This window comes from Gigantopelta aegis, chromosome 14, assembly GCF_016097555.1.
Source record: "Gigantopelta aegis isolate Gae_Host chromosome 14, Gae_host_genome, whole genome shotgun sequence".
NCBI lineage: Eukaryota > Metazoa > Mollusca > Gastropoda > Neomphalida > Peltospiridae > Gigantopelta > Gigantopelta aegis.
Window position 1 is genome coordinate 16,050,506 of NC_054712.1, and position 25,629 is coordinate 16,076,134.

Sequence of the window (25,629 nt, forward strand, 5' to 3'; positions counted from 1 at the left end):
GCATCAGAATCAGACGACTTGTTCATACAAAACCTCTTTTTCTAGGCAAGTATTCGTGCCTGATGAGTCATCAGAAGAGCTGATGTCATGTTGGGTACAGTGTTCTTTCCGTGTTCTTTGCGCCATGGTAGTCCTTTTTGCAGATAGTTCCTGGTTCTGCTGCCTCAGGGTGTACTTCACTAGTTTCAAGAATACCAGGTTTATCAGCTAGTGCAACTAACAAACCAGAATAGTTAAGCAAACTGAAATTGATATCCTTTAATGAAGAAACTATGTTTAGCAGCTTATTGGTTTGGGATACACCGGGTTCAAGTGAAGCTTATTCAACGGATATAGGCTTTACATTTCCAATGAGGGTGTGTACTGAATATCAAATCCAGTAGTAGTGAACACTATACCATGTCCACCTGTTGAGTATACAGTATTCTCTCCAGGTTATATTGAGTGAACAGTAACTCCTACAGCTTCTGCTGTGCATTGGATATACTCTCAGGGTTCTGTTGTGCGTTCAGTGCACACTCCTGGTTTTGTTGTGTATTTTGTGATCTCTCCGGGTTCTGTTGTGTGTCCAGTGATCTCTCCAGGTTATAATGTGTGTTCGGTGATCTCTCCAGGTTCTGTTGTTGGTCCAGTGATCTCTCTAGGTTATATTGTGTGTCCAGTGATCTATCCAGGTTCTGTTGTGTGTCCAGTGATCTTTCCAGGTTCTGTTTTGTGTTGGGTTTACTCTCCTGGTTCTGTTGTGTGTTCAGTGCACACTCTTAGCTTTGTTGTGTATTTGGTGATCTCTCCAGGTTTCGGTGTGTGTCCAGTGATCTCTCCAGGTTATATTGTGTGTTCAGTGATCTATCCAGGTTCCGTTGTGTATCCAGTGATCTCTCCAAGTTCTATTGTGTGTTCAGTGATCTCTCCAGGTTATAATGTGTGTTCGGTGATCCCTCCAGGTTCTGTTGTGAGTCCAGTGAACTTTCCAGGTTCTATTGTGTGTTCGGTGATCTCTTCAGGTTCTATTGTGTTCAGTGATCTCTTCAGGTTCTACTGTGTTCAGAGATCTCTCCAGGTTATGTATGATGTGTGTTCAATAATATCTCAAGACTGTTATATGCAGTGTTCTCTCCGTGGTTTATTGAGTGTTAAGTGATCAATCCTCCGGTTTCTGTTGTGTAGTAAAGTATTTTCTGCGTCTGTTGTGAGTGATATGTCATGTTCAAGTTCTCTTGTGGGTGCTATGTTATGATCATGGTATGTTGTATGTGTGTTCTATCATGCTCTTCTTCGGGTTCAGTCATGTTCTTCTGGTTCTGTTGTGTGTACTATGTCACGTTCAGGTTCTGTTGTGTGTACTATGCCACGTTCAGGTTTTGTTGTGAGTTCTCTATTATGTTCAAGTTATGTTGTGAGTGCTATGTCATGTTCAGGTTCTGTCGTAAGTGACTGGATAAAGGCCGTGGTATGTGTTGTCCTGTCTGTGAGGAAATGTATATAAAAGATACCTTGCTGCATTAGGAAAAATGTGGCGGGTTTCCTCTGATGACTACGAGTCATAATTACCAATGTTTGACATCCAATAGCCGATGACTAATTAATCAATGTGCTCTAGTGGTGTTGTTAAACAAAACAAACAAATAAACTGTGCTATGTTACGTTCATTTTCTATGGTGATTATTTTCTCATGTTCAGCGTTTTGCTATGTTATGTCCAGGTATTGTTGTCATTGATGTGCCAAGTTCTGTTGTGTATGCTATACATCATGTTCAGGTCCTGTTGTGTGTGCTATGTTATGCTCATGTTCTGTTGTGTGTGCTATGTCATGTTCAGCTTATGTTGTGTGTGCTATGTCATGTTCAGCTTCTGTTGTGCGTGCTATGTTGTGCTAATGTTTTGGTGTGTGTGTGTGTGTGTGTGTGTGTGTGTGTGTGTGTGTGTGTGTGTGTGTGTGTTTGTTTCTTTGTTGTGTCATGTCCACGTTCATCATTATGTTGCAAAATATTCGTTAACTTTAAAGTTGATCAAAATTTATAGATCTTGCTATCGTTTATGTTGAGGCCACGTTCACTTTATTCGCCTTTTAACCTTACGTCTGATTACACTGTCTTTTGTTACTGGACTTTGTCCTGGATCACTTACAATTGCATTTGTATGTGCAATATTGTTAATCCATAATGCCTACATGTAGGGCAATTCAGTAGATCTTCAAAGGCAGCTGAAAGACGGAACTTGATTACAGTAACATATAATTAAATACATCCAATATCAGTGTAATTATGCTTGTACTTTGGTCGTATATGCCACATACAACATTATTAATTAAAATTGTATCTACAGATACAAATTATATAATGTATGCTCTATTGTACTTCGCATTTGTAATTTCTATCACAGACCGATAACAAAGAATACATCTGGGTCGTACGACCTATGTCAGACATAATTATATAACGAACTGTATGTAAAAAAAAAGGTGTATCTACCACACACGACCAGTCGTGTTCACATAATGGACAGCAAGCAAATTGGAGGAAAGTCATATGTGTCAGTTACGTCTTTTTTCGTGCAAATGAGTATCTGGCCTCAGACCACAATTAATTTCGCTATATATTTCTATATAGCCTTAGTGGCTATAACATTTTTATTAATATCAGCAGGCCCGTGAAGTTTTGTATGTACCTTTGCCTGCATGGGTGACACATACCCTGAAAAGGACAACCCCTGTTGTCCAGCTCTTTCTCCCAGCATATTGGTTTAAACAGACACACCCTCTAAACCAGGCCGGAGTACACCCATTTTACACAAAAAGCACGACTTTTGCATAGGCCGGAATTACCACAAACAAGTCTTCAATGTCAACAAGTTACACATGTTTACAAACTACATGCTATCCCCTGTCACTTCAGTCAAACAGTTTCCACTTCATAGCTGTCTGCCATGAAATAATCACCGTCAAACAGCAGACTACTTGCGCGGTCAAATTTCCGGATTTTGGACAACCAAATGGGAAGATAACTGTAATCTGAGGCCATCTGTGATTCACTTAGGGACGGTCTATAAATGTCAATGGTTTTTATAATCCTAACAATGTTAGGATTGGGTTTGACCCCCTTACCCCCCCCCCCCCTCCCCCTCCCCTAATCCTAACATAAAAACATTGATATAATGTGTACTACAAGATGACTTTTATTAACAGATTATACGTGTTGGCTTTACATATTTAATGGTAGATATAAACCATTAACCCTAAGGGACGGTCCATATTTTGAGGCTACTTGGGATGGCCTAGTTGACGTTTGTGACCAAGGAGTTTTCTGTGGACATCCAGCTTGTAGTACGTCCTGAACACCTTTCCACACACAGTGCATTTATGCACTTTTAATATTAGCCTGTTGGAATCTTCTGGAGAAGCTGGCCTTTTTCGACAATGGAGAAGGAGCTGGTGCCGTTTCCTCTCGGCCTCCGATGTATACACATAACGACATCCATTTATACACATGGGAGGATCTATCCCCAACTCATTTTGCGATGGACAATACTTGTCAAAGAGTAGGGCGGAGCCACACGCCCGAACAATGTTAACTGTGCTAGTTGTCGTGGCCCTGGGCCTGGTTTGCAGCCGTCCGCCATTGTCACTATTGTATTCCATCACGCGTCTGTATACCAATACCCCTCTAGGCAGAATTGGAAACTGTGCGCTCATGCTGTTCACGTGACCCATTGTTAACATTGATGCAGTGCGCTGATTGGATATAGCGCTAGTTGTAGTATTATAGTAGCGTTACCATTGGTTGTTGCAAAATCCATTCAACAATTTGTGCGCGGGAATAGAACGTCGCGGTAATTTATACGTATTCTATACTCTTCAAAAGAAGAAACGCAAAACCACATTGTCGCAATATTTGGAGAATTGATTTCATTATTGAATGGTGAGTCCGATAATTACCAAATGTTGCAGGATTGTTCACAATTCACTCTAGTCCATTGTGAGTAAGTGATAGGACACACCACCAAGGTCAAGGTCATCTGGAGTCAATACCGGGTGTGGCCTCCGCGTGTGCAACCAGAGTACGGATGACGTCCCGGGGGATGGTGGCCCACTCGGCCTGCAAGGCTGCTGCCAGCTCGGGCAGGGTCTGGGGCTGTGGTTGTCGCTGTCGGAGGCGTCGGTCCAACTCGTCCCATAGATGCTCAATTGGGTTCAAATCCGGTGATATCGATGGCCAAGGAAGGACATTAATGTTGTTGTTCTGTAGGAAAGCCGTTGTGAGACGTGCTGTGTGAGGCCTGGCGTTGTCATGTTGGAACACTGCGTTGGCGTTGGCCATAACTGGAACGATGTGTGGCCGGAGGATCTGGTCAATGTAGCCCTGTGCATTCAGGTTGCCCTGCACGTGGACCAGGTCAGTTCTGCCAGTGTGTGAGATGGCTGCCCACACCATGACACTACCCCCGCCGAATCTATCCACTTCCTGCACGCAGTTTGCCGCATAACGTTCACCACGACGCCTATACACACGACATCTTCCATCATGACGTCGGAGCAGAAATCGGGACTCGTCACTGAACCACACCTGTCTCCATCGCAGTTGAGGCCATTGTCGATGAATCTGGCACCACTGCAGTCGGAGTCGACGGTGTTGTGGTGTTAAGATGACACCTCGAACTGGACGTCTGGCACGAATTCCTACCTCACGTAGGCGGTTCCGTACGGTCTGGTCGGATATCCTGCGCAAACCTGGTATTGCTGCGGCTGTGGAGGTGGCCGTAGTCAGTCGTTCCCGAAGGTGGCGTACCCGGATGTAGCGGTCCTGCCCGGGGATAGTGACCCGTGGTCGACCGGATCTAGGGAGGTCACGTGTTGATCCATGTTGCTGGTAACGGTCCCACAGTCTGGAGATGGTGCTTGGGGACACATGGAATGCCCTGGCAACGGCCGTTCTGGATTCGCCTGCGTCTAGTCGGCCGATGGCATTGTTTCTCTGCGGTTCACTGAGACGTGGCATGTCCTGGATTGTCAACTGTCGGCCAGATACAGAGGCCAGGCAAGCGAACACCCTGCACTTTTATACTGTCGGTGTTCATGTTGCACGTGCAGACAACGCGCGTGCAGTGGTGACATGGTTTGCACGTGGCTGCGTTTTTGCGAATATTCACATTTTGGAACTTTATTGTACAGTAGCTGCGTTTTATCGAATGTAACCGTGGTAATGTGTTTGGGACATGCAATGACCTTATATTCACAAAGCATGAACCGGTAGGAAACATAAAATCGGAGTTATAACCCATTTGTACCCTTTCGCGTTTATTTTTTTGAAGAGTATATTTCAGACTCACCGTGGTCGACGATGTATTGATGAATTAGATGACAATTGTAGAGAGCGCCGCCGCAAAAACTAGCCCCCAAAATACCGATGTTATGGACTGAAAAGCAATCAGAACATGGCGTTTACCCACTCCCCCATGTTTCGAATTGTAAGAAACATTGACCTTCGATGGACCGATGTTTTACCTGAAAAGCAATCCGAACATGGCTTTTACCCCCCCCCCCCTTCCGAAAATTGTTCGGATTGTGAAGCACATCGATATTTATGGACTGTCTCTTACGACCATTTAAATCCTTCTGTATAATGTCTGGTTCACATTTGCCCCGGGCGCCGTGCGATAAATGGGTTTACGATTTTCCGTACGATTTTTGAGGCATCGTAGGTGGCTACGGGCTACGGTGTATGTGTTCACATTGTTGTACGAGCATCGTGCGATTTCTCGTACGGGCCCTCGGGGGCAGGCCGGGGCAAAGCCGTACAGAGGCTGCACGGAGATTGTACGGAAATCGTGCAATTTCAGTGCAGTTGCCGTGCAGTCTCCGCAGCCTCCGCACGGAAATCGTACGGGCAGCAAGCGGCAACATTGCGATAGCTGTGCGAGGGCCGTGCGATTGTCATAAGAGCCTACAATCTCCGTACGATTTTTTTGGCCCCAATGTCCACCTAAAATCTTGCGTTTTCTGCACGATCAGCGCGCGGCCTCCACGCAGTGCCCGTACGGGGATTGTGCAATGTCACCTACGATATGTCTACGGGCTACGGGCTTACGATTTTTTCAAATTTGTATAACTTCTCGCTAAATAAAATCGTAGAGCCCGCGGCGCCCGTGAATCCGTACGAAAATCTCACGGCCGCCTCCTGCCTCCGCACGAAGGCCGCACGGAAAAGGGGATACGGGCAGGATACGGGCTCCGTAGACCCATCGCAGGCCAAATGTGAATTAGGCAAGCGATGTTATTAGGGACACAGCTACGATTTTTTGTGACAATATGTAATCGGGGATGGCGATTCCGAACATGCAAAAAAGACGTTTTAAGTCGTATCTGCCACTTAGACCTTTTAACTCTCACGCGACAACATATAGTTAAGGACCACACAGATATTGAGAAAGCAAACCCGCCGTCGTCACTTCATAACATACTCTTTTCAAATAGCAGCAAGGGATCTTTTATATGCACCATCCCACAGACAGGATAGTACATACCAGGGCCTTTGTTACACCAGTTGTGGAGCACTGGCTGGAACGAGAAATAGCCCAATGGGCCCACCGACGGGGATCGATCCTAGACAGACCACGCATTAAGTGAACGCTTTATCACTGGGCTACGTCCCGCCCCTAACTGAATGAATGTTTAACGACATCCCAGCACGAAAAATACATCGGTTATTGAGTGTCAAATTCCAACTGAATGAATGTTTAACGACATCCCAGCACGAAAAATACATCGGTTATTGAGTGTCAAATTCCAACTGAATGAATGTTTAACGACATCCCAGCACGAAAAATACATCGGTTATTGAGTGTCAAATTCCAACTGAATGAATGTTTAACGACATCCCAGCACGAAAAATACATCGGTTATTGGGTGTCAAATTCCAACTGAATGAATGTTTAACGACATCCCAGCATGAAAAATACATCGGTTATTGAGTGTCAAATTCCAATTGAATGAATGTTTAACGACATCCCAGCACGAAAAATACATCGGTTATTGGGTGTCAAATTCCAACTGAAATCAGTTTTTGCCCAACTATGACCATATCTAATTTGCGTTAATCATCTAGAGATCACTAGAGATTTTGAAACATGGGAATTGTATTATGAGTTCATTTTTCATACTGTCTATATTCTGTCTACAGACGTTTCAATGACTTGAAGTTTGGGTAGATGGTGGTACTGAGACACGACGAATGCCACCTCCATCAGTAGTGTTCTGTGTTAATACAGTATTAATCTTTTTATTTCACTATATCTCCTATATAATGCCATGTTAAGCTTCAATATTTGGATGAGCCGTTGTGACCAACAGAGGTATTGTGTGTAATGCAGGCACGCAATGGAGCCCTTCTCTGCCTCATAACAACGAATGAAGCAAATGAAGGAAATGTTTTATTTAACGACGCACTCAACACATTTTTATTTACGGTTATATGGCATCTGACGAACGGATGAATGAATGAATGTTTAACGACACCCAGCACGAAAAATACATTGGCTATAGGTAATATTAAAATTTGGAATAAAAGTCAGTATCTCATCATAGATAGGTAATATTAAAATTTGGAATAAAATTCAGTATCTCGAAAATATTGTAATAAAAGTTCTTGATGGAATGGAATTGATTCCATCGCATTTCGTTGTCCAAATATATATTTTCTAGTTTCCTTGAGATGAGTACACTCCACCAAAATGTGGCGTACCGTCAGAGTATACTGACAGTGCACACACTGAGATGGAGGATCTTTCTTCAAGATAAATGAATGGGCGAAGTAGGTGTGACCGAGAAGAGCACGACACAAAACTATCTCATCCTTCCTGCACTGTCTATAGGAGGACTGCCACTCTCCCAAAACTGGCTTGATAGCACGAAGCTTGTTCGCAACCGCACCGTCCCAATCATGTTGCCAAGTCGAAAAAATAAATTGGTTGATACTATGTTTAAAATCAGTATAATACACACCAACCCTGGCATGAGGCAAATCCAAACCAGACTTGGCAGCTGAATCTGCCTTTTCATTACCCCTGATGCCAACGTGGCTGGGCACCCAACAAAATACAATATCTTTATTGGCAATGGATGAAAAGACACCTTTTTGTATCACCATCTCAATTAAGGGATCATACGAACGAAAATATAGTTTTCAATGTATCCTTATAGATTATATTATTATATTATTGGATAAGATCTGAAGTTTTTCAGTACTCTAATACTCATAGAGAAGAATAACTGTCAGCTGGTTCTGTACCTTAGATATGTAAACAAAATGTTGTCTTCAACGTGGTTAGTCATTATTTGTGTATCTTGAAGTTGCGTATTTCAAATTCTTAGTTTAATTCATACCATAACGTAACATCTTATCAAGACGAAGCTCAGTTAATAATACTTTCAATACGTTTTGTATCATCGCCATGTTTACAATTTCCATAATTAATAATTTGTCCTGCATTTATTTGGTACTGTAAAATGTATATTTTCATGCACGTTTAAATAGCTCACAGAGTCATATTTGGTACTATAAAATGTACATATGTAAAATATGTCAGGACTACGTATGCTCACTGTAACTTTCATACAAGCAATACATTTTGTGTATAGAATAAATATGTTAGCATTTATTGTCAAAACATTGCTTTAAATTATCAGAAAATGCACGATTTATATGTATAGGTTACGGCGTTTTTCCAATTGTGTTACGGCGTGTTTACCGAATTCGTTTGATTACGGAATTGTCATTCACTGGTGTATCGTCTGTTATCATTGATGAAACTGATATATCAATGAACATTTCTTTGCCAGATGTCAAAGAAAACAATATCACCAATTCTGACAACTGTATTGATATTAATGTTGACATTAACAACTGTAAACATGTTATACCATCAACCCCAAAATCAAAGGTTAGTGGAGTATTAATGGGGGAAAATGTGATCTTTGTACTTACGAAAGTCCAGTTGTCAGTAATTTGAAAAATGTTCAAGGCTAAGCATGAGACGAAAAAATTCAGTTGTGACAAATGTTTGAGAAGATATTCCAGTAAATTTGATTTAAAGCAGCATGCTACTTTCTCGCACGGTGATGCCAAACTGCTAGGTGAGGTGTGTTTCAAGGTCTATAAAACTCGACAGGGACTTTCTATACACAAAAAGCGTCACCATACCAAGACATAAAAGTATTCTTGTATATATTGTGATTAGACATACTATGATAAGTCACTTTATTTCGGCTATTTGAATAACCATATCGGAAACAAGCCTTACAACTGCCCAAAATGCCCAAAATCTTTTGTATGTGTTTCAAGTATGCGAAAACACAAAGGACCATGTATCGGTGATAACCCTGAAAAATATGCATGCCAAGAATGCGGGTCATAACATCAGCGTCCCTGCAAGATCACATGGTTGGTAAGTACGGTGATATGTTTACAATTCAGTTGATTTTATTGGGTAATGCTAAGTTTAATAGCGAGTGTTCTTTTGTTATGGGGTGTCGTTAAACATTCATTCATTCATTCATTCTTTTGTTATGTACTGTAAAAATATTACAATACTCAAATAGCTTATTGTGATTTTCGTTACACCAAACCAGTCGATATTATCATCACGGGCCATCTAACACATTACATTCAGAAATATAGAATATTTAGTACGACGATATTGTTTTCAATTCAGTTGAATTGTTGATTGAATTGTTCATTTGACTCCTCTTTGTCATTGGCTGTTCCTCCTCGGATATTAATAACTGAAAAAGTACATGATTATTTGGCCATTTTAAAATGTTTTTATTTTGATCAGATAAAACATAGTTGATAAACAATGAATATAATTTTGTCATTTCTAAAATTTAGAAGTGCTTTCAATTTATATTTCGGATAATCCCATCCGAATATGGGCCAGGATCTTGGAGCTATCCATATGGTGGAATTGGCGAACTGGCCTTGTTCCTGTTGCAAGTTGGTCGACACTAGGCACAGCTGCTTTCTTTCACTGTGGTTTGACACGTTGTCGTTCAGTGAAATCAAAAATATGATTTCTGCAAGATATATACACACACGAGTATACATATATACACGAAAACTCGTACACACATATACATATTTATTGTGGTTTATTTTAATCCCTTAGCAAAATTAAAATTGAAATATTACCAGGCAAAAATTAAATTAAAGACACTATGACCACAAAGAGTGTCTAAAATCATATTACAACAAAATAAAAATAAAAACAATTTTAAATGTGACAAATCTGAATATATACTGAACATCATTATGTAATGAAACAATATTGACCACATTTCGAGCAATATTGCGACGACCCAGGAAAACTGAGTGTCTGGAAAATGGTCAATTTACTAATGAAGGCAAAAGATCACCAACAAATGTTCAACTTTATCAACGTTTATTAATAACAAATAAATTTTAACAGGTTAACATCTCGTTGAATGTATATGTATATGTCTCCTTTAGTAATTAAATAATCAATAATAGCTATATACTAACACTAAATTATTCCAGGGCTAAATAACTAACAATATATTCTACTCAATGTATTTAACAAGTCAGGTGACGATCTTAAAAGACTGAGTTCAATCGTCTACTGATACTTTAACCAATTAATTACGAACTCAACAGACTGAGTCTAAAAAAAAGATACAGGTAATGGATTTTGTACTAAAAAATCCTCCAACGCTCCACTAGAAAAATACTATAGTCTACAAACAATATCTCAAATTGTTTATGTCAAAATACTAGTGCACTCGCACTTACTTCACTGGTACAAAACAACACAAACAATATCCAATTGTTTGCCTAATCAGTGTACATGCACAAGCTTCGTGTGTGCACACACTATTCTCGTAACTGAACTTGTCACATAAATATCCACAATACCCGGGACCTACACCTTTATGTGCTGGGTGTTGCTTACTCTATTCCCTAATTTAATTAATGCAGGGGCGTAGCGTGATCTGGACCTGGGGGGGGGGGGGGGGGGGGGGGGTTCGAATATGAACCAATTTTGTTTTTGCACCACCAGAAACTCCATATGTATAAACCTGTATGTTTTAGTTCTGAAAGCGGACCATTTGCTTCAGCGGGGGGGGGGGGGGGGGGGGGGGGGGTTCGTCCGAACCCCCCTAGCTTACGCCCCTGTAATGCATAGTCAAAACCTATTTCTATATCTTCATGGCCTAAAAACATCTGCTAAATCTTTATTGCCAATTACTACACCAATCCATCTAATGGGATGAAATACTGACAACAACCCAACTGACTATACTATGACGTGATTATGACCACACTATATGACGCGATTGACTAGACTAACAAACATTGGCTGGATTGATATTTATACCCCCGCCACATTCTACGTTTGGCGTAATTCTGCTATTGCTGGATTTCCAGCCGCTTGCGGAATTTACACCGTACAATTCCGCCGATCCCGTCAATGGTTGGAACGGCAGAATTATTCTGCCCTTTATTAGATAAATTGCCAATAACGCTAAAATTAACTCTTTAAAATAATAAACTATACTTAATTTTACATATTTTATAACTTTTATAAGACATTTCTCGTTCTTTAAAAACACATAAATACATAATCAGCTAAAAATAGCACTTTACCTTTGCAAGGTGAATGTCGTCTGCAAAAACAGCTGTTTATGACGAGAAGTATTTCAGAACGAGGCTCAGGCACCATTTTCGTATAACATAGCCTACATGTTACGAGAATGAAAGTTATAGATTTGCGTCCACCGCCCGCATGCCGTGAAAGGTACCGCTGAAAATTTTCATTATTTACAAAAAAAATCATTATTTGCACAAAAAAGGCACTTAATGATCATCACACAAGTTCCAAATCGTCAATAGTGGTAATGTCTACGACGTCCTTTGCGCCAAAACTGTCATCTCCGTCATAAATTCTGAAGTGTAGCCCAGTAGAGCATTGAATCCTCAAGCAGGAAGCAGTATATTCCAAACATTGAATCAGCGCATCGAATAGACCAAAGGAAAACTTCGGCTCTCGCACGGTGCATTTGCCGATTTCCCGTTGATCTCATGCGGTAAGTAATCTTCCATGGTGTCGAAGATGAAGCAGATACCTATCCTCAGTGCGAGGACTGCCTTGATCCACCAATCCAAAGAAGACACTGAATCATATAGGCCCTAGCTAGCTAGTTAGAGCTCAATTAAAATGAAATTAAAGCCGCACGCCCTAGTTCCATCCAGCGAAAATAAATTATAATTTGGTTAATCTACAAACCTGTAACACACTTGGATCACGTTTTTATCAAATGGAGTGAAAAAGCAGGTTTTATATCGATAAATACCATGGGAATCCCCATGTCCCAATTGCTTGAAATAATTTTGAAAGTTAGTATTCTGATGTCACCGGTAGATGTCGCTCGAAGCACAACAATGCCTACGTCACGACAAATTTCACAGAGTGCGCACAGACTTGGGGTGCGTTCCTTTCACCTCTCCTGGACATGTTCCATCTGTTCTGTCCTAGTTGTATCCCCTCTCCAGATATCGTAAGACTTAGCAAAATTATTGGTTTTAAGGGTTTGTAACGTTTTGTATTAAGACACTTACTTGTCTGAACTTTATTGTTACTGAAAATGTTCACGAACTGTGAAGAAAAATCTCACAAATGAACAATAAGCAAACGACTACAAATCGGATGTTGATTGCGCGAACCGTGCACGAGAAAACAAACCGAACCAAAATGATAATGGTCACGTGGTATACCAACGTCTGTGACGTTTACACAGGAAGATTTCCTCTAAAAATAGATTGGACCTCGCTTGCTTAACGGGGTTTTCTCGAGTGCGCGCGGCTTTTTAAGAAATACAAAAAATGCATTTCGTGGTTTTACAAACATCAGCATTACCAGGATTACCAAAAAGCGACAAGCGAAAAGCGAAAAACAACGCCGTAATGGTTAACAACTAGCCGTAACTAGGGCGTGTCCCTTTAAAAAATTTCAATAGTTTATATTACACCTTCAAACATGTCAAAGACCTCATTGGGACTTGAATCTGCTATCGAAATAATAGATAAATAAAAATAATGAATAATGAAAAATGAAAAAAAGCCTCATGTGTTTTTAAAATTGTTCGGACGCAAATCTATAACTTTCATTCTCTTGGCCTATTGCTAATCTTCGATCTTATTTCCACTTGGAAACTGATAAAATCTGTCATACGGTAATATACAGCCATCTCTTTTGGGTCTGACAGCTGACGTAACATTTTCTTTTTTTCTTTTTGTCTTTTTTTCTTTTTTTTGACAATATTTGCATCTTGATGTAGAATTCTAAAACAAATAAGACAAAAATCATAAGTCAAAAATCGTTAAGACTCCGTAATTCGACTGTAAAAATCAACAACAGTTCGTATGCAGACAGTAAACGTTCCGTAACATTTTTAATAATTTTATTAATCTAATTTAGTCATAAATACTATATTTCTGTCATAATTGCGGCTTTTGTTGAGAGTTATGATATATGTATTCTACTTGACCACTCGATCTAATCTAGCGACCAAATTTAATGAGTAGAATTGTCTTTATTAATTATATTAATTAGAGATGCGCATCAAAATTTTAAAGGCCCACTATTTAATATTTGGATGTAAATTTCAAAATTGTCCGCTTAATTTGTTTCTATCCCGGGACAAGTCCCTGGCTATCCAGAGACAGGCCCCGGGACGGACATGCTCGAAACTCTAGTGGTATATGAGCATGTAAAAATTATTCGCACTCGCACTCGTATTCTACTTTAGTTATAACTCTTAAACAATTAATTATCAGGAAACTTTATTAAATAATATTAATATGATTTATGCACATTTCCTGTAAATATACGTCCAAATCTGTATAATACTACAGAATATGTATTCATTTTGAAGAGTATAACATGGGTTTGTTTCTATACTTCAGTGTAAATACAGGTTATACCAGTGTTTTTTGTCGTCTGTTCCGTAGCATTAGCCACAGCCAGTGCTCATTGTACTAAAATCAGTAAAATGTAAAATGTCTGTATCAGAAACAAGCAACAAGCTGTAACAAAAATCGTCAACAGTCCACTCGCTGTAACCGAGTACCGATACCCGTTGTTGAGTTTCATCGCACTAAATATGGAAAATAAAGGTTTAAAAACGAAGAAAGAAGAACAAGAAGACAAATATTGTTACCATATCGATCAGTTCTATGCCTTCTGTTTGGTTTTCATTTAAAAGCTTACTTGCGAGCTTTGATTTCCCGTTGATCATCATCCCTTATTATCTCAAACTAAACTTAGTTTCGCTCATGGATCGTCCAAACTACGGAGACTTTTCGGATCCGATATTTTCGACGGGATACGCCGGGCTTTTTTACCGCCACTGACGGGGAGGGAGGGTGCCGCGCCCTGGGACCAGTCGCCTTGCATTTCTTCGCGGTTATCTTTAAGGGGCGGGGCGTGTGACAGATCCACGTCAAATATTAAGACATCAAGGACAAGCTGGAAGTGGAAGGCCCGACCATCCACGGAAGACACGTGGAGGTTGGTGCTCGTTTCCCGGGGTGGGGGACACGGGTGAGGAAGGAAGCAAAGAAATGTTTTATTTAACGACGCACTCAACACATTTACGGTTATATGTCGTCAGACATATGGTTACGGACCACACAGATATAGAGGAAACCCGCTGTCGCGACTTCATGGGCTACTCTTTTCGATTAGCAGCAAGGGATCTTTTATATGCACCATCCCACAGACAGGACAGTACATTCCGCGGCCTTTCTTACACCAGGTGTGGAGCACTGGCTGGAAAGAGAAATACAAGTCAGTGGCCTCCCCCTGGCATGGCAACAACTGGCTAGCTGTCTAGGGAAGTACGTGGAAATTGTGTCGGGACCAGTAGACTATATATGGAGGAATACCAACATATGGACAGGCGACATCAGTCAAAATAAAGATCGATTCCGGACCTCAGACGACTGGTTCAATGTAAAATATACTCTTCAAAAGAAGAAACGCAAAACCACATTGTCGTAACATTTGGAGAATTGATTTAATTATTGAATGGTGAGTCCGATAATTACCAAATGTTGCAGGATTGTTCACAATTCACTCTAGTCCATTGTGAGTAAGTGATAGGACACACCACCAAGGTCAAGGTCATCTGGAGTCAATACCGGGTGTGGCCTCCGCGTGTGTTAACAACTGCCTGGCACCGCCTGCCCATTGAAGCAACCAGAGTACGGATGACGTCCCGGGGGATGGTGGCCCACTCGGCCTGCAAGGCTGCTGCCAGCTCGGCCAGGGTCTGGGGCTGTGGTTGTCGCTGTCGGAGGCGTCGGTCCAACTCGTCCCATAGATGCTCAATTGGGTTCAAATCCGGTGATATCGATGGCCAAGGAAGGACATTAATGTTGTTGTTCTGTAGGAAAGCCGTTGTGAGACGTGCTGTGTGAGGCCTGGCGTTGTCATGTTGGAACACTGCGTTGGCGTTGGCCATAACTGGAACGATGTGTGGCCGGAGGATCTGGTCATTGTAGCCCTGTGCATTCAGGTTGCCCTGCACGTGGACCAGGTCAGTTCTGCCAGTGTGTGAGATGGCTGCCCACACCATGACACTACCCCCGCCGAATCTGTCCACTTTCTGCACGCAGTTTGCCGCATAACGTTCACCACGACGCCTATACACGCGACATCTTCCATCATGACGTCGGAGCAGAAATCGGGACTCGTCACTGAACCACACCTGTCTCCATCGCAGTTGAGGCCATTGTCGATGAATCTGGCACCACTGCAGTCGGAGTCGACGGTGTTGTGGTGTTAAGATGACACCTCGAACTGGACGTCTGGCACGAATTCCTACCTCACGTAGGCGGTTCCGTACGGTCTGGTCGGATATCCTGTGCAAACCTGGTATTGCTGCGGCTGTGGAGGTGGCAGTAGTCAATCGTTCCCGAAGGTGGCGTACCCGGATGTAGCGGTCCTGCCCGGGGGTAGTGACCCGTGGTCGACCGGATCTAGGGAGGTCACGTGTTGATCCATGTTGCTGGTAACGGTCCCACAGTCTGGAGATGGTGCTTGGGGACACATGGAATGCCCTGGCAACGGCCGTTCTGGATTCGCCTGCGTCTAGTCGGCCGATGGCATTGTTTCTCTGCGGTTCACTGAGACGTGGCATGTCCTGGATTGTCAACTGTCGGCCAGATACAGAGGCCAGGCAAGCGAACACCCTGCACTTTTATACTGTCGGTGTTCATGTTGCACGTGCAGACAACGCACGTGCAGTGGTGACATGGTTTGCACGTGGCTGCGTTTTTGCGAATATTCACATTTTGGAACTTTATTGTACAGTAGCTGCGTTTTATCGAATGTAACCGTGGGAATGTGTTTGGGACATGCAATGACCTTATATTCACAAAGCATGAACCGGTAGGAAACATAAAATCGGAGTTATAACCCATTTGTACCCTTTTGCGTTTCTTTTTTTGAAGAGTATATAAAAAAACAGCCCGATGTTTGTTTTGCTTGGGGCGAAGCAGACCACGAGAGTTGGAACTGCGAGCGATGGCTGCACCCTTCGAACGTGCCACTGAAGTAGTGAGTGTCAGTGCTTGGAAGGATTGCCGGCCGTATTTACGGCACCAAGACGTGCGAGCAAAGAAACACCGGCTCTTGGGTGCGCAAAGCGACGACTGAAATCAGACTTCTGCCAACGCCAAAGGCACTTACCTGGTACGGGAGACAACTCTGGTTTCTTCTCACCCAGTTTAAGGCTCAGGAGTTAATTCTCCTTTGTTCGTTTCTTTCAGTATATTGTTTTTACTGTATTCTGGAATGAGTGGGTTCAAGCCTCCAGTAACAGGTGATGAGATATGTCCTACGTTGTCCACCATCCGCGATCACGTCGAGGCCGTCGTGCCAGAGGGATGGGGCACGGGCAAATCATCATCAAAGACCAGGACACAGCCAACGCATTGGAAAACTGAGGTATGCCGATAAGGAACACTGGGGCCTAATTCACAAAGGTCTCTTAGGCTGTGCTAGACAACAAAGCATCCTCTTTGCACGTTTTTAGCCCCCCAGGGGCCTAATTCACTAAACTTGCAAAGACATTTGTGAATAAGGCCCCTGGTCGGTAACTGTTTGAGGAAGCTTTCCTGGGAAGTACCTGGATTCGGATCCGGGGTCTTCCTGTCGGCTCCGGAGACTTCATCGCGAAAAGCCTTTTTGAGAACTTCGGGTACATCGTACCTCGCGGCATGGAGATATACCACCACTGGGAACAGAGCAATGAAAATCAAGATGAATCGTGACAAACCCCAGCTTTTCACCGACAGTCGACACGGCTGAAAGATCGGTGTTCGATACAGGGACCAGCCGAGAATCTGCTTTCTTTGAGGTTTAAGTGGCCATGAGAGAAAGGACTGTCCGGATACGACCGAAAAAGAGACGTACGCCAGGTAGGGTCACTACTACTTGTTTCAGTTTTATTATTGCATTCAGCTTCAACGATTTTTAACCATTTGCGCTGCCCCCGTTTTTGGCAAATGTAGTCATGGCTCAATTTCAATTTATTGTCTTATTAGTATTAACATGTCTGTATGTTTTATTTTAATGTTCTTTTATGTATTTTAATGTTATAAAGCACTTTTTTTTTCTTTCTTATTATTATCAACCTCGTACTTCCCAACCCTTTGGAAATAAGCTAGCGTTACACTAATCCATAAAAAGGAAATATACATGATATAAACAATTATAGACCGATATCTCTATTAATCAACATATCTGAGGTATTTGAAAAATGTGTCTTTAAACACGTATTTTATCTCTGGCTATTCTACAGTAAACTAACTTATTGATTTTTAAAACTTTTTTAGGTCAAGCTATAGGTCAAGATAAAGAAGTAAGAGCAGTATTCTTTGATATAAGTAAGGCATTCGACAGGTTATTGCATTCGACAGGTTATTGCATTCGACAGGTCTAGTTTACAAATTAAGGTCCGTAGGTATCACAAATAATGTATTGGACTGGTTTAAACACTACTTAACAGACCGCAAGCAACGTGTAGTTTTACAAGGTCACTCCTCATTGGATAAACATGTTCCCGCGGGAATACCCCAAGGCTCTGTCTTAGGACCTTTTTTATTTTGAATATATATTAATGATTTTGTCAAAGTGATAAATTCTAATATACGATTGTTTGCCGATACTACTTCACTGTACATTACTGTAGAAAATCCTGAAGAATGTAGAAATATTAAGAAGTCAGTCTCAGAACATTTAAATGACTGGGCAAAACGTTGACTCATCAAATTCAGTATCCCAATTATAAAACCTAAATTGTACCTAGATAACGTTACTGTGAACGAAACTGACCATCACAAACATTTGGGATTAACATTTCAAAACAATGGCGAATGGTATCTTCATATCCAGAACATTATAGAAAAATTAAGCAAAATGACAATTTTCGCCGCTCGCTAAAATACCAGCTCTCTAGAAAGTCGCTAGAAAAAACATATATTGTTCATTTATTCTTCCAGTCTTTGATTATGCATACATAATTTGGGATAACTGTACCCTTTATCTATCAGAGCAGTTAGAAAATATCCAGCTTGATGATTTACGCACTATATGTGGGGCTGTTCGTGGGACATCTCACCAATCACTGTACAAAGAAACATGACTTATATCACTAGCTGAGAGGAGGAGGAGGAGACACAGTATGTATGATGTACAGAATATGTCTCTCTCCTACATAGCTGTTCATCCAACTACCTCGAACTGTCGGTCAAATAAACAGATATTCCCTGCGCAATACCGAACACATTCAGTCATATCGACGTCGTTCAAAATTATATTCTGAATCTTTCTTCCCATCTAGCATAAATGTATGGAACAATTTATCAATGAATATTCAAAATTACACATTTATCTAGGAGAGAGACCGTTGCATAGTATATTCATCATACATATTTTGTGTCTCCTCGTCCTCTCAGCTAGTGGTATATATGTCGATGATTTTCAAGTTTGCTATAGATCGTCCAATATGAGTATCATTGAACATAAGTTGCAGCTTTGTTTGAATAAACTTCATTAATGAGCAACTAACAATGGCTTTATATTCTCAAAGGCAAAAACGGTTTGTATGCATATCTGCCAGAAAAGAGTTCTCCACTTAGATCCAGAGTTGTTTTTGGAGAAAAATCCAATTCCAGTTGTGGACGAGACTAAGTTTCTGGGGGTTATATTTGATAGGAAGCTATCCTTTGTGCCTATCCTTATGTTAAAAAGAAGGGCTTAAAGGCTCTCAATATTTTAAAGGTTATTGGTAATACGGAATGGGGAGCAGACAGCAAGGTTATGCTCCGTTTGTATAGATCTCATGAGGTCAAAACTTGACTATGGATGCATTGTGTATGGGTCGGTATGTTAAGTCTTGCAGATGCTAGATCCTATACATAAACAGGGACTTAGGCTTTGTCTTGGTGCATTCAGAACATATCCTGTGGAGATCTTGTACCTTGATGCACACGAACCTTGTTTGGGTGCTAGACATGCAAAGCTTTCTCTGCAGTATGCTATGAAGATTAAATCATTACCGAAACATCCTACACATAATGCGGTGTTTGATAACAAATATATGAAGTTGTTTGTCTTCGCATTAATAATTTTTTTGTCGCTTTTCAACATTGATTTATTAGACACTTTGGAAACTCCTTCATATTTTGTTTTACCACCTTGTGTTTGATCTTGCGCATCAATACAATGTATTATATATGTTTGGGGGTTTTCCAGAGGTTGCTACTGTACATGTGGTTCAAGATGGAGCAGCGATCAACAGAATGAATGAATGAATGAATGTTTAACGACACCCCAGCACGAAAAATACATCGGCTATTGGGTGTCAAACTATGGTAATGCAAACAAATAAAGTGATGATCAACTTTCAAGATTCAAGATTTAAATAAAAACAGTGTAAAGAACTGTGCAAAAATAAAAATATCACAGATAGATACTGACTTTTATTCAAAATTTTAATTGTATCTCGAAGAAAACAAGGGGGTTTGTGCTGTATTGGACATTCTCAAAGAGAATGTTACACCCCTGCAGCGACCAACAGAAGCAAATGGTCACGGTTAGTAACATACATTGGGATGCTACTCGGTATTAAAACATATTGTGATATACGGCCAGTTTTTTTAAGTTTGCCCTACATATTCATTTCATAGAGAAAAACGTTTCAGCTTTGCCCTCAGTCACCATCTGCCTATAATTATCTTATTAACATTAAAGGTCGAGGCTACTGCAAGTTAAGATATTGTCAAATAACAGGGCTCGACAGAAGCAGTCGTGTTGGTTATGGTGATTGAAAATAATGCAAAGGATTAGACCTATTTGTATAAAATTATTTCTTAAATGTTTTACCCTTTTAAAAATCCAACCCAATATTATCAAACCAAATCTTCCGTGAGAACCTGTTATAGAAACGCGTATATAATTTAATCTGTATTGTTAACAGCCGGAATAAAATACCATAACCTTGACCTCGTTTTTATGTTGACCGATTGCATAACAGAAACAGAACAGAACTTTATGACGCGAGGAACATGTAATATTTTAGTGACAGATGGGCTTGACAGGAGGTGATAAGATACTGTAGAATAATATGATAATATGCTATAGTGAGCAACAAAAGAGAGAAAAACGTATGTTAAATAAAATCATTTTATTCTGAATTTAATTTGTTTCTAATGTGATGTAGGCATTTTAACCATACCCCAGTTTTCGTTATTGGTTGGTTTGTTTTTCATTTTAACAGCGAGTCATAAATTAACCTGTCGTAACAGTCTGTTTTAACATGCGCTGGGGGTCGTTAAGCATTCATTCACTCATTCTGTTTTTACGCAACATGTTTATTAAATAATGCTCATTTTTCTTAAGTCCATCATAATAATATAATGTGTCATTATTGTGTTGCATTGGTACAGGTACACCAAAAATAGCCTTGATTAATTAATGTGCTCTAGTGTCGTTAAACAAAACAAACTTCAGGTCATGATTTATAGTATATATAATACCAACTAATCAATAAATCAGATTTGTGTTGTAGTTTATGAATTTATTCATTTCTTTTTCTTCTCTTTTAGATCGTCTTTGTTTGTTAAAGACGATATGACATTAAGATGAGAAAAATAGATCTTGGCTATTGTGAAGTCAGCGCTTCATCTGCAGAGAAGCTGGCACTAAATCTTCTGGAGTTTTTTTGGTAATACCTGCAGAATACCACAACATGATCGTATATGGCCATGGGAAGATGATAGGGCCTATGGATTCAGCTTTGCAAAAAGCATTCCGAAGTATGTCTGAATACATAAGCAACTAAAGTCTAAACCACATTATTAATAACTACGGTAAATTACTCTCCTACCTTTAATTGCCTTTAGATTTCCCCAACATTTTGTCCAGACAGAAATCGTGTGTGTGTGGGGGGGGGGGGGGGGGGGGGGGGGGGGCATTGCAGTGACACAGAAACCACATACTAGATAGTAATCATGTCACCTATATCGACTTCGCCGAAATCTCCTAGGACAAAAAGCATGTATTTTTACTGGTATAAAATTGCTGAAGGCAGGCTCAAAGTTGCTATAGGTTAGCATTTACTCATGGGGAAAATTGTAAAATTGCCAAATTGTCATGTTTGATCACCGGGTTTCACATCCATCCATTTACTGGCACATACTTCATTTGCGAGATTTAAATAGTAAATACAACTGACTATTACAATGGCAAGTACAAAGTTGCCATAAAATATAATTTATATTTTATGTAAGCTAACACTTGCATTTATTTTTCTTCTTTTTCTTTTTTCCTTTTTTTCATTTCATTTAAGTTCACATATACTGCATTTAACAGCAATATACAAAGAACAGGAGCAGTTTTGTATCGAAAAAGTGGTTATAAGTTAAAGACGAATGACAAAATCGGAGCGATGAGAAATAGAAAATATTTTTTTTAAAAACCAACATAATTAATGTGTAAAAACAGTTTATGATATGACCAGGGTATGACCGGGATCCCACCGGGACTGCCATAATTTTATCCCGGCGGGAACGCAGTTGTATTTTCACTTGGGGTGTCTAGTTAAATGTATATTATTATACTCATTGTACAATAATTCCTCATATGCTCTCGTTTGACGGCCTGGGTGTACCAAAATAAAGTTTCAAGTTCCATGGAGTTACGACTCTCTCTATATGAGATCTTCGATTTGGCAAACATTACAATTTTACTGTTTTTACCACTCACCAGGATGAGTACCAGTAATGAACTTTTTTGAAGTTTTTCTTACTTATTTTAATCTATTACAAGAATTAATACGAAAAATAATAAGTGCATAGTTTCTTTTGGCGTTCAGATTATATATGTTTTGTTAAGAAATATCAGTACTGTTTAAAATGTGATGAATCAAAGACGATAAAATGAGCATACAGTTGGGGGTGGAACGCTGCTCGGGTGAGCGCTCGACTGAGTAGTTGATTGATTGATTGAAACATATTTTATTGTATATAATGTACAGATGGATTAGGCACAAGTTATCCAACTTACGAGGCCCTCTCCCGAGTAGTTCGGTTCATATGAAGTTTGTTTGTTTTGTTTAACGACATCACTAGAGAACATTGATGTATTAATCATCGCCTATTGGATGTCAAACATATGGTCATTTTGACACAGTCATAGAGAGGAAACCCGCTACATTTTTCCATTAGTAGCAAGGGATATTTTATATGCACCATCCCACACAGGATAGCACATACCACGGCCTTTGATATACCAGTCGTGGTGCATTGGCTGTGACGAGAAATAACCCAGTGGGCCCACCGACTGGGATCGATCCCAGATCGACCGCGCATCAAGCGAGCGCTTTACCACTGGGCTACGTCCCGCCCCTTCGGTTCATATGAAGAACACTAGAGCACATTGATTTATTAATCATTGGCTGTTGGGGTGGAGGGGGGAGTAATTTTGTTTAATGACACCACTAGAGCACATCGATTTATTAATCATCGGCTATTGGATGTTGAACATTTGGTCATTTTGACATAGTGTCTTGGAGAGAAAACCTGCTACATGTTCCCATTAGGAGCATTATCCCACAACAAGGATAGCACATAACATACGGCCTTTGCTATACTAGTTGAGGTGCACTGGCTGGAATGAGAGATAGCCCAATAGGGATCTCAAATAAAATAAAAATGCAAATGAATGCTCTTTTCGCATCCAATGTATAATATTGCTGTGGTGACAGCTTGTGAAATGTTTTAACACCACACTAAGGTCAAAACATTTCGTTATAACCTCATTATAACGGAATCGGGCCTTTTTACCATTGATGTATATGAACATTCCACAATAGTCACAAGAAGCCTTTTGAGAGTATAATAAAGCAATACATGTCGCCAAATGGACCTAACAATTTTTCGTATAGCCAATGTTTAACAGCCATAACTAACAAATGAGTAAATCGCCATGAAAGTCTAACTTGATCTGTAAAAGCATGATAAAGCTATACACAAACATTCAGCTCAATATCTTGCATAAAAAAACATATATAATCATTAAAAACAAAACCACTATATGTGGGACATATGGACAGACAGATTATCCCTATATCGCCCCGTCGTTGGACCGGTAGGGGACTAATAATGACTCCGATACTCCACATAATATATTTCGTTCACCGGTAAAAGGTTGAGCATACAGGTATGCGTTTTGAAACAATCACACTGTTAAAAAACATCTTGATCACATTACATATTTCACGATTTCTCGTCAGTGCTGAGTTTGCACGTGAAACTGAAGCGCGGATGTTTGGGTGTAAAATTTTGAACATAGCTCGCATTTGAAAGGTCGCTCACCGGTGTGCGTCTGCCTGTGTCTCTTCATGTCGCAATTACGTCTGAAACCTTTTGAACACACCTCGCACTTAAAAGGTTTCTCGCCACCATGCACAGTTGCATGCTGTCTCAGATTGGTTCTCCGTGAGAAACGCAGCGCGCACTTGTCACATTTGAACGGTTTTTCACCAGTGTGGACCATCATGTGGCTTTTCAGATGGTTGCCCGACGAGAAGCCCATGGTGCAGATGCTACACTGGTGAGCTTTCTTTCCACTGTGGATCACGGTGTGGCGTTTCTTCGTGGTCTTGTCTGCGAAACGCTTTCCACATACTTCACATACGAAAGGTTTTTCGCCCGTGTGTATCCGCTTATGGCGGCTCAGCGTGGTTCGGTGAGCAAAATTCTTCAGACACACATCACATCCGTAGGGTTTCGTACCCGTGTGTACCCTGGTGTGATCTGTCAGTTCTGACCGCTTGGGGAAACACCGTGAGCATACTTCGCATTGGAAAGTTTTCTCCCCAGAATGGATGAGCGCATGGTCTCTCAGGCTGCCACCGTCCACAAAATATTTTGAACATAATAGACATTTGAAAGGTTTCTTTCCAGACTTACAATTGATGAGCGCATGGTCTCTCAGGCCGCAACTATCTGCGAAACATTTTGAACACAATTTACACTTGAAATGTTTCTCTCTATGGGACAACATGTGTCTCTTAATATGGCTCTTGTATTCAAAACATTTGGAACATACTCCACACATGAAGGGTCTGTTGATATTAGCTTCAGTAGCATTCTGCGACATATTGCTTTTTGTTTGACGTCTTAATGTATCTTCAATCCATTTTTTTATAACGTACTTTCTCTCTGTACCTGCAGAGTACTAAATTATGTGATGTCACTATGTTTGGTTATGTATATCCTCTTGCTTTTCTTACACTTGTTTTCACAAATAAACTTTTTAACACATCCTCAATTCTGATTTGTCACTTTTATTGATTAATATTTGTCTCTGTCCATCAAGAACACAAGTAGCATGTTAGTGCTATTTCGACCAATTTAAAGTTTGTTTTGTTTAACGACACTACTAGAGCACATTGATTTATTAATCATCAACTATTGGATGTCCAACATTTGGTTATTGTGCCATATAGTTTTAGATAGGAAATCTGCTACATATTTCCATTAGGAGCAAGGAGTGTTTTATATGCATTATCCCACAGACAGGATAGCACATACCATGGCCTTTGATATGCCATTCATGGTGCACTGGTTGGAATAACCCAATGGGCCTACCAACAGGGATTGATCCCAAACCAACCACGCATCAACCGGACTTGGACCAATTTGGACATCTACAATTCCTGTCGACTGTATTTCTTTGTTACGTTCTTTGATGTCTTGTTACACAGTCTTGGATTGGTTACTTTCATTCAATGATGCACATGTGTGAAGTATTTTCTGGAAAAAGACCAAAAACATGATTTAAAATTAATTTAGTCTAGACATAATAAAGATAATCCTTAAAGATAATCCTTAACAAAAAAGAAAGGTTCGACAGTGTTTTGTTGAACGACACTACTAGAGCACACTGATTCATTAATCATGGGCTATTTGATGTCAAACATTTCTTAGTGTAAATCTGCTATATTTTTCCATTAGCAGCAAGAGATCTTTCAAATGCACTTTCCCAGAC

The 25,629-nt window shown here is 40.4% G+C and overlaps 1 protein-coding gene across 1 annotated transcript; it reads right to left on the minus strand.

The window, feature by feature from the left end:
* Positions 1 to 23,043: 23,043 nt before the first annotated feature.
* LOC121388813 (zinc finger protein 239-like) lies at positions 23,044 to 25,086 on the minus strand. The gene has a single exon (XM_041520318.1). It carries the CDS (start codon positions 24,736 to 24,738, stop codon positions 23,866 to 23,868), a length of 873 nt encoding a protein of 290 aa, XP_041376252.1. The 5' UTR covers positions 24,739 to 25,086; the 3' UTR covers positions 23,044 to 23,865.
* Between the last annotated feature and the right edge of the window lie 543 nt (positions 25,087 to 25,629).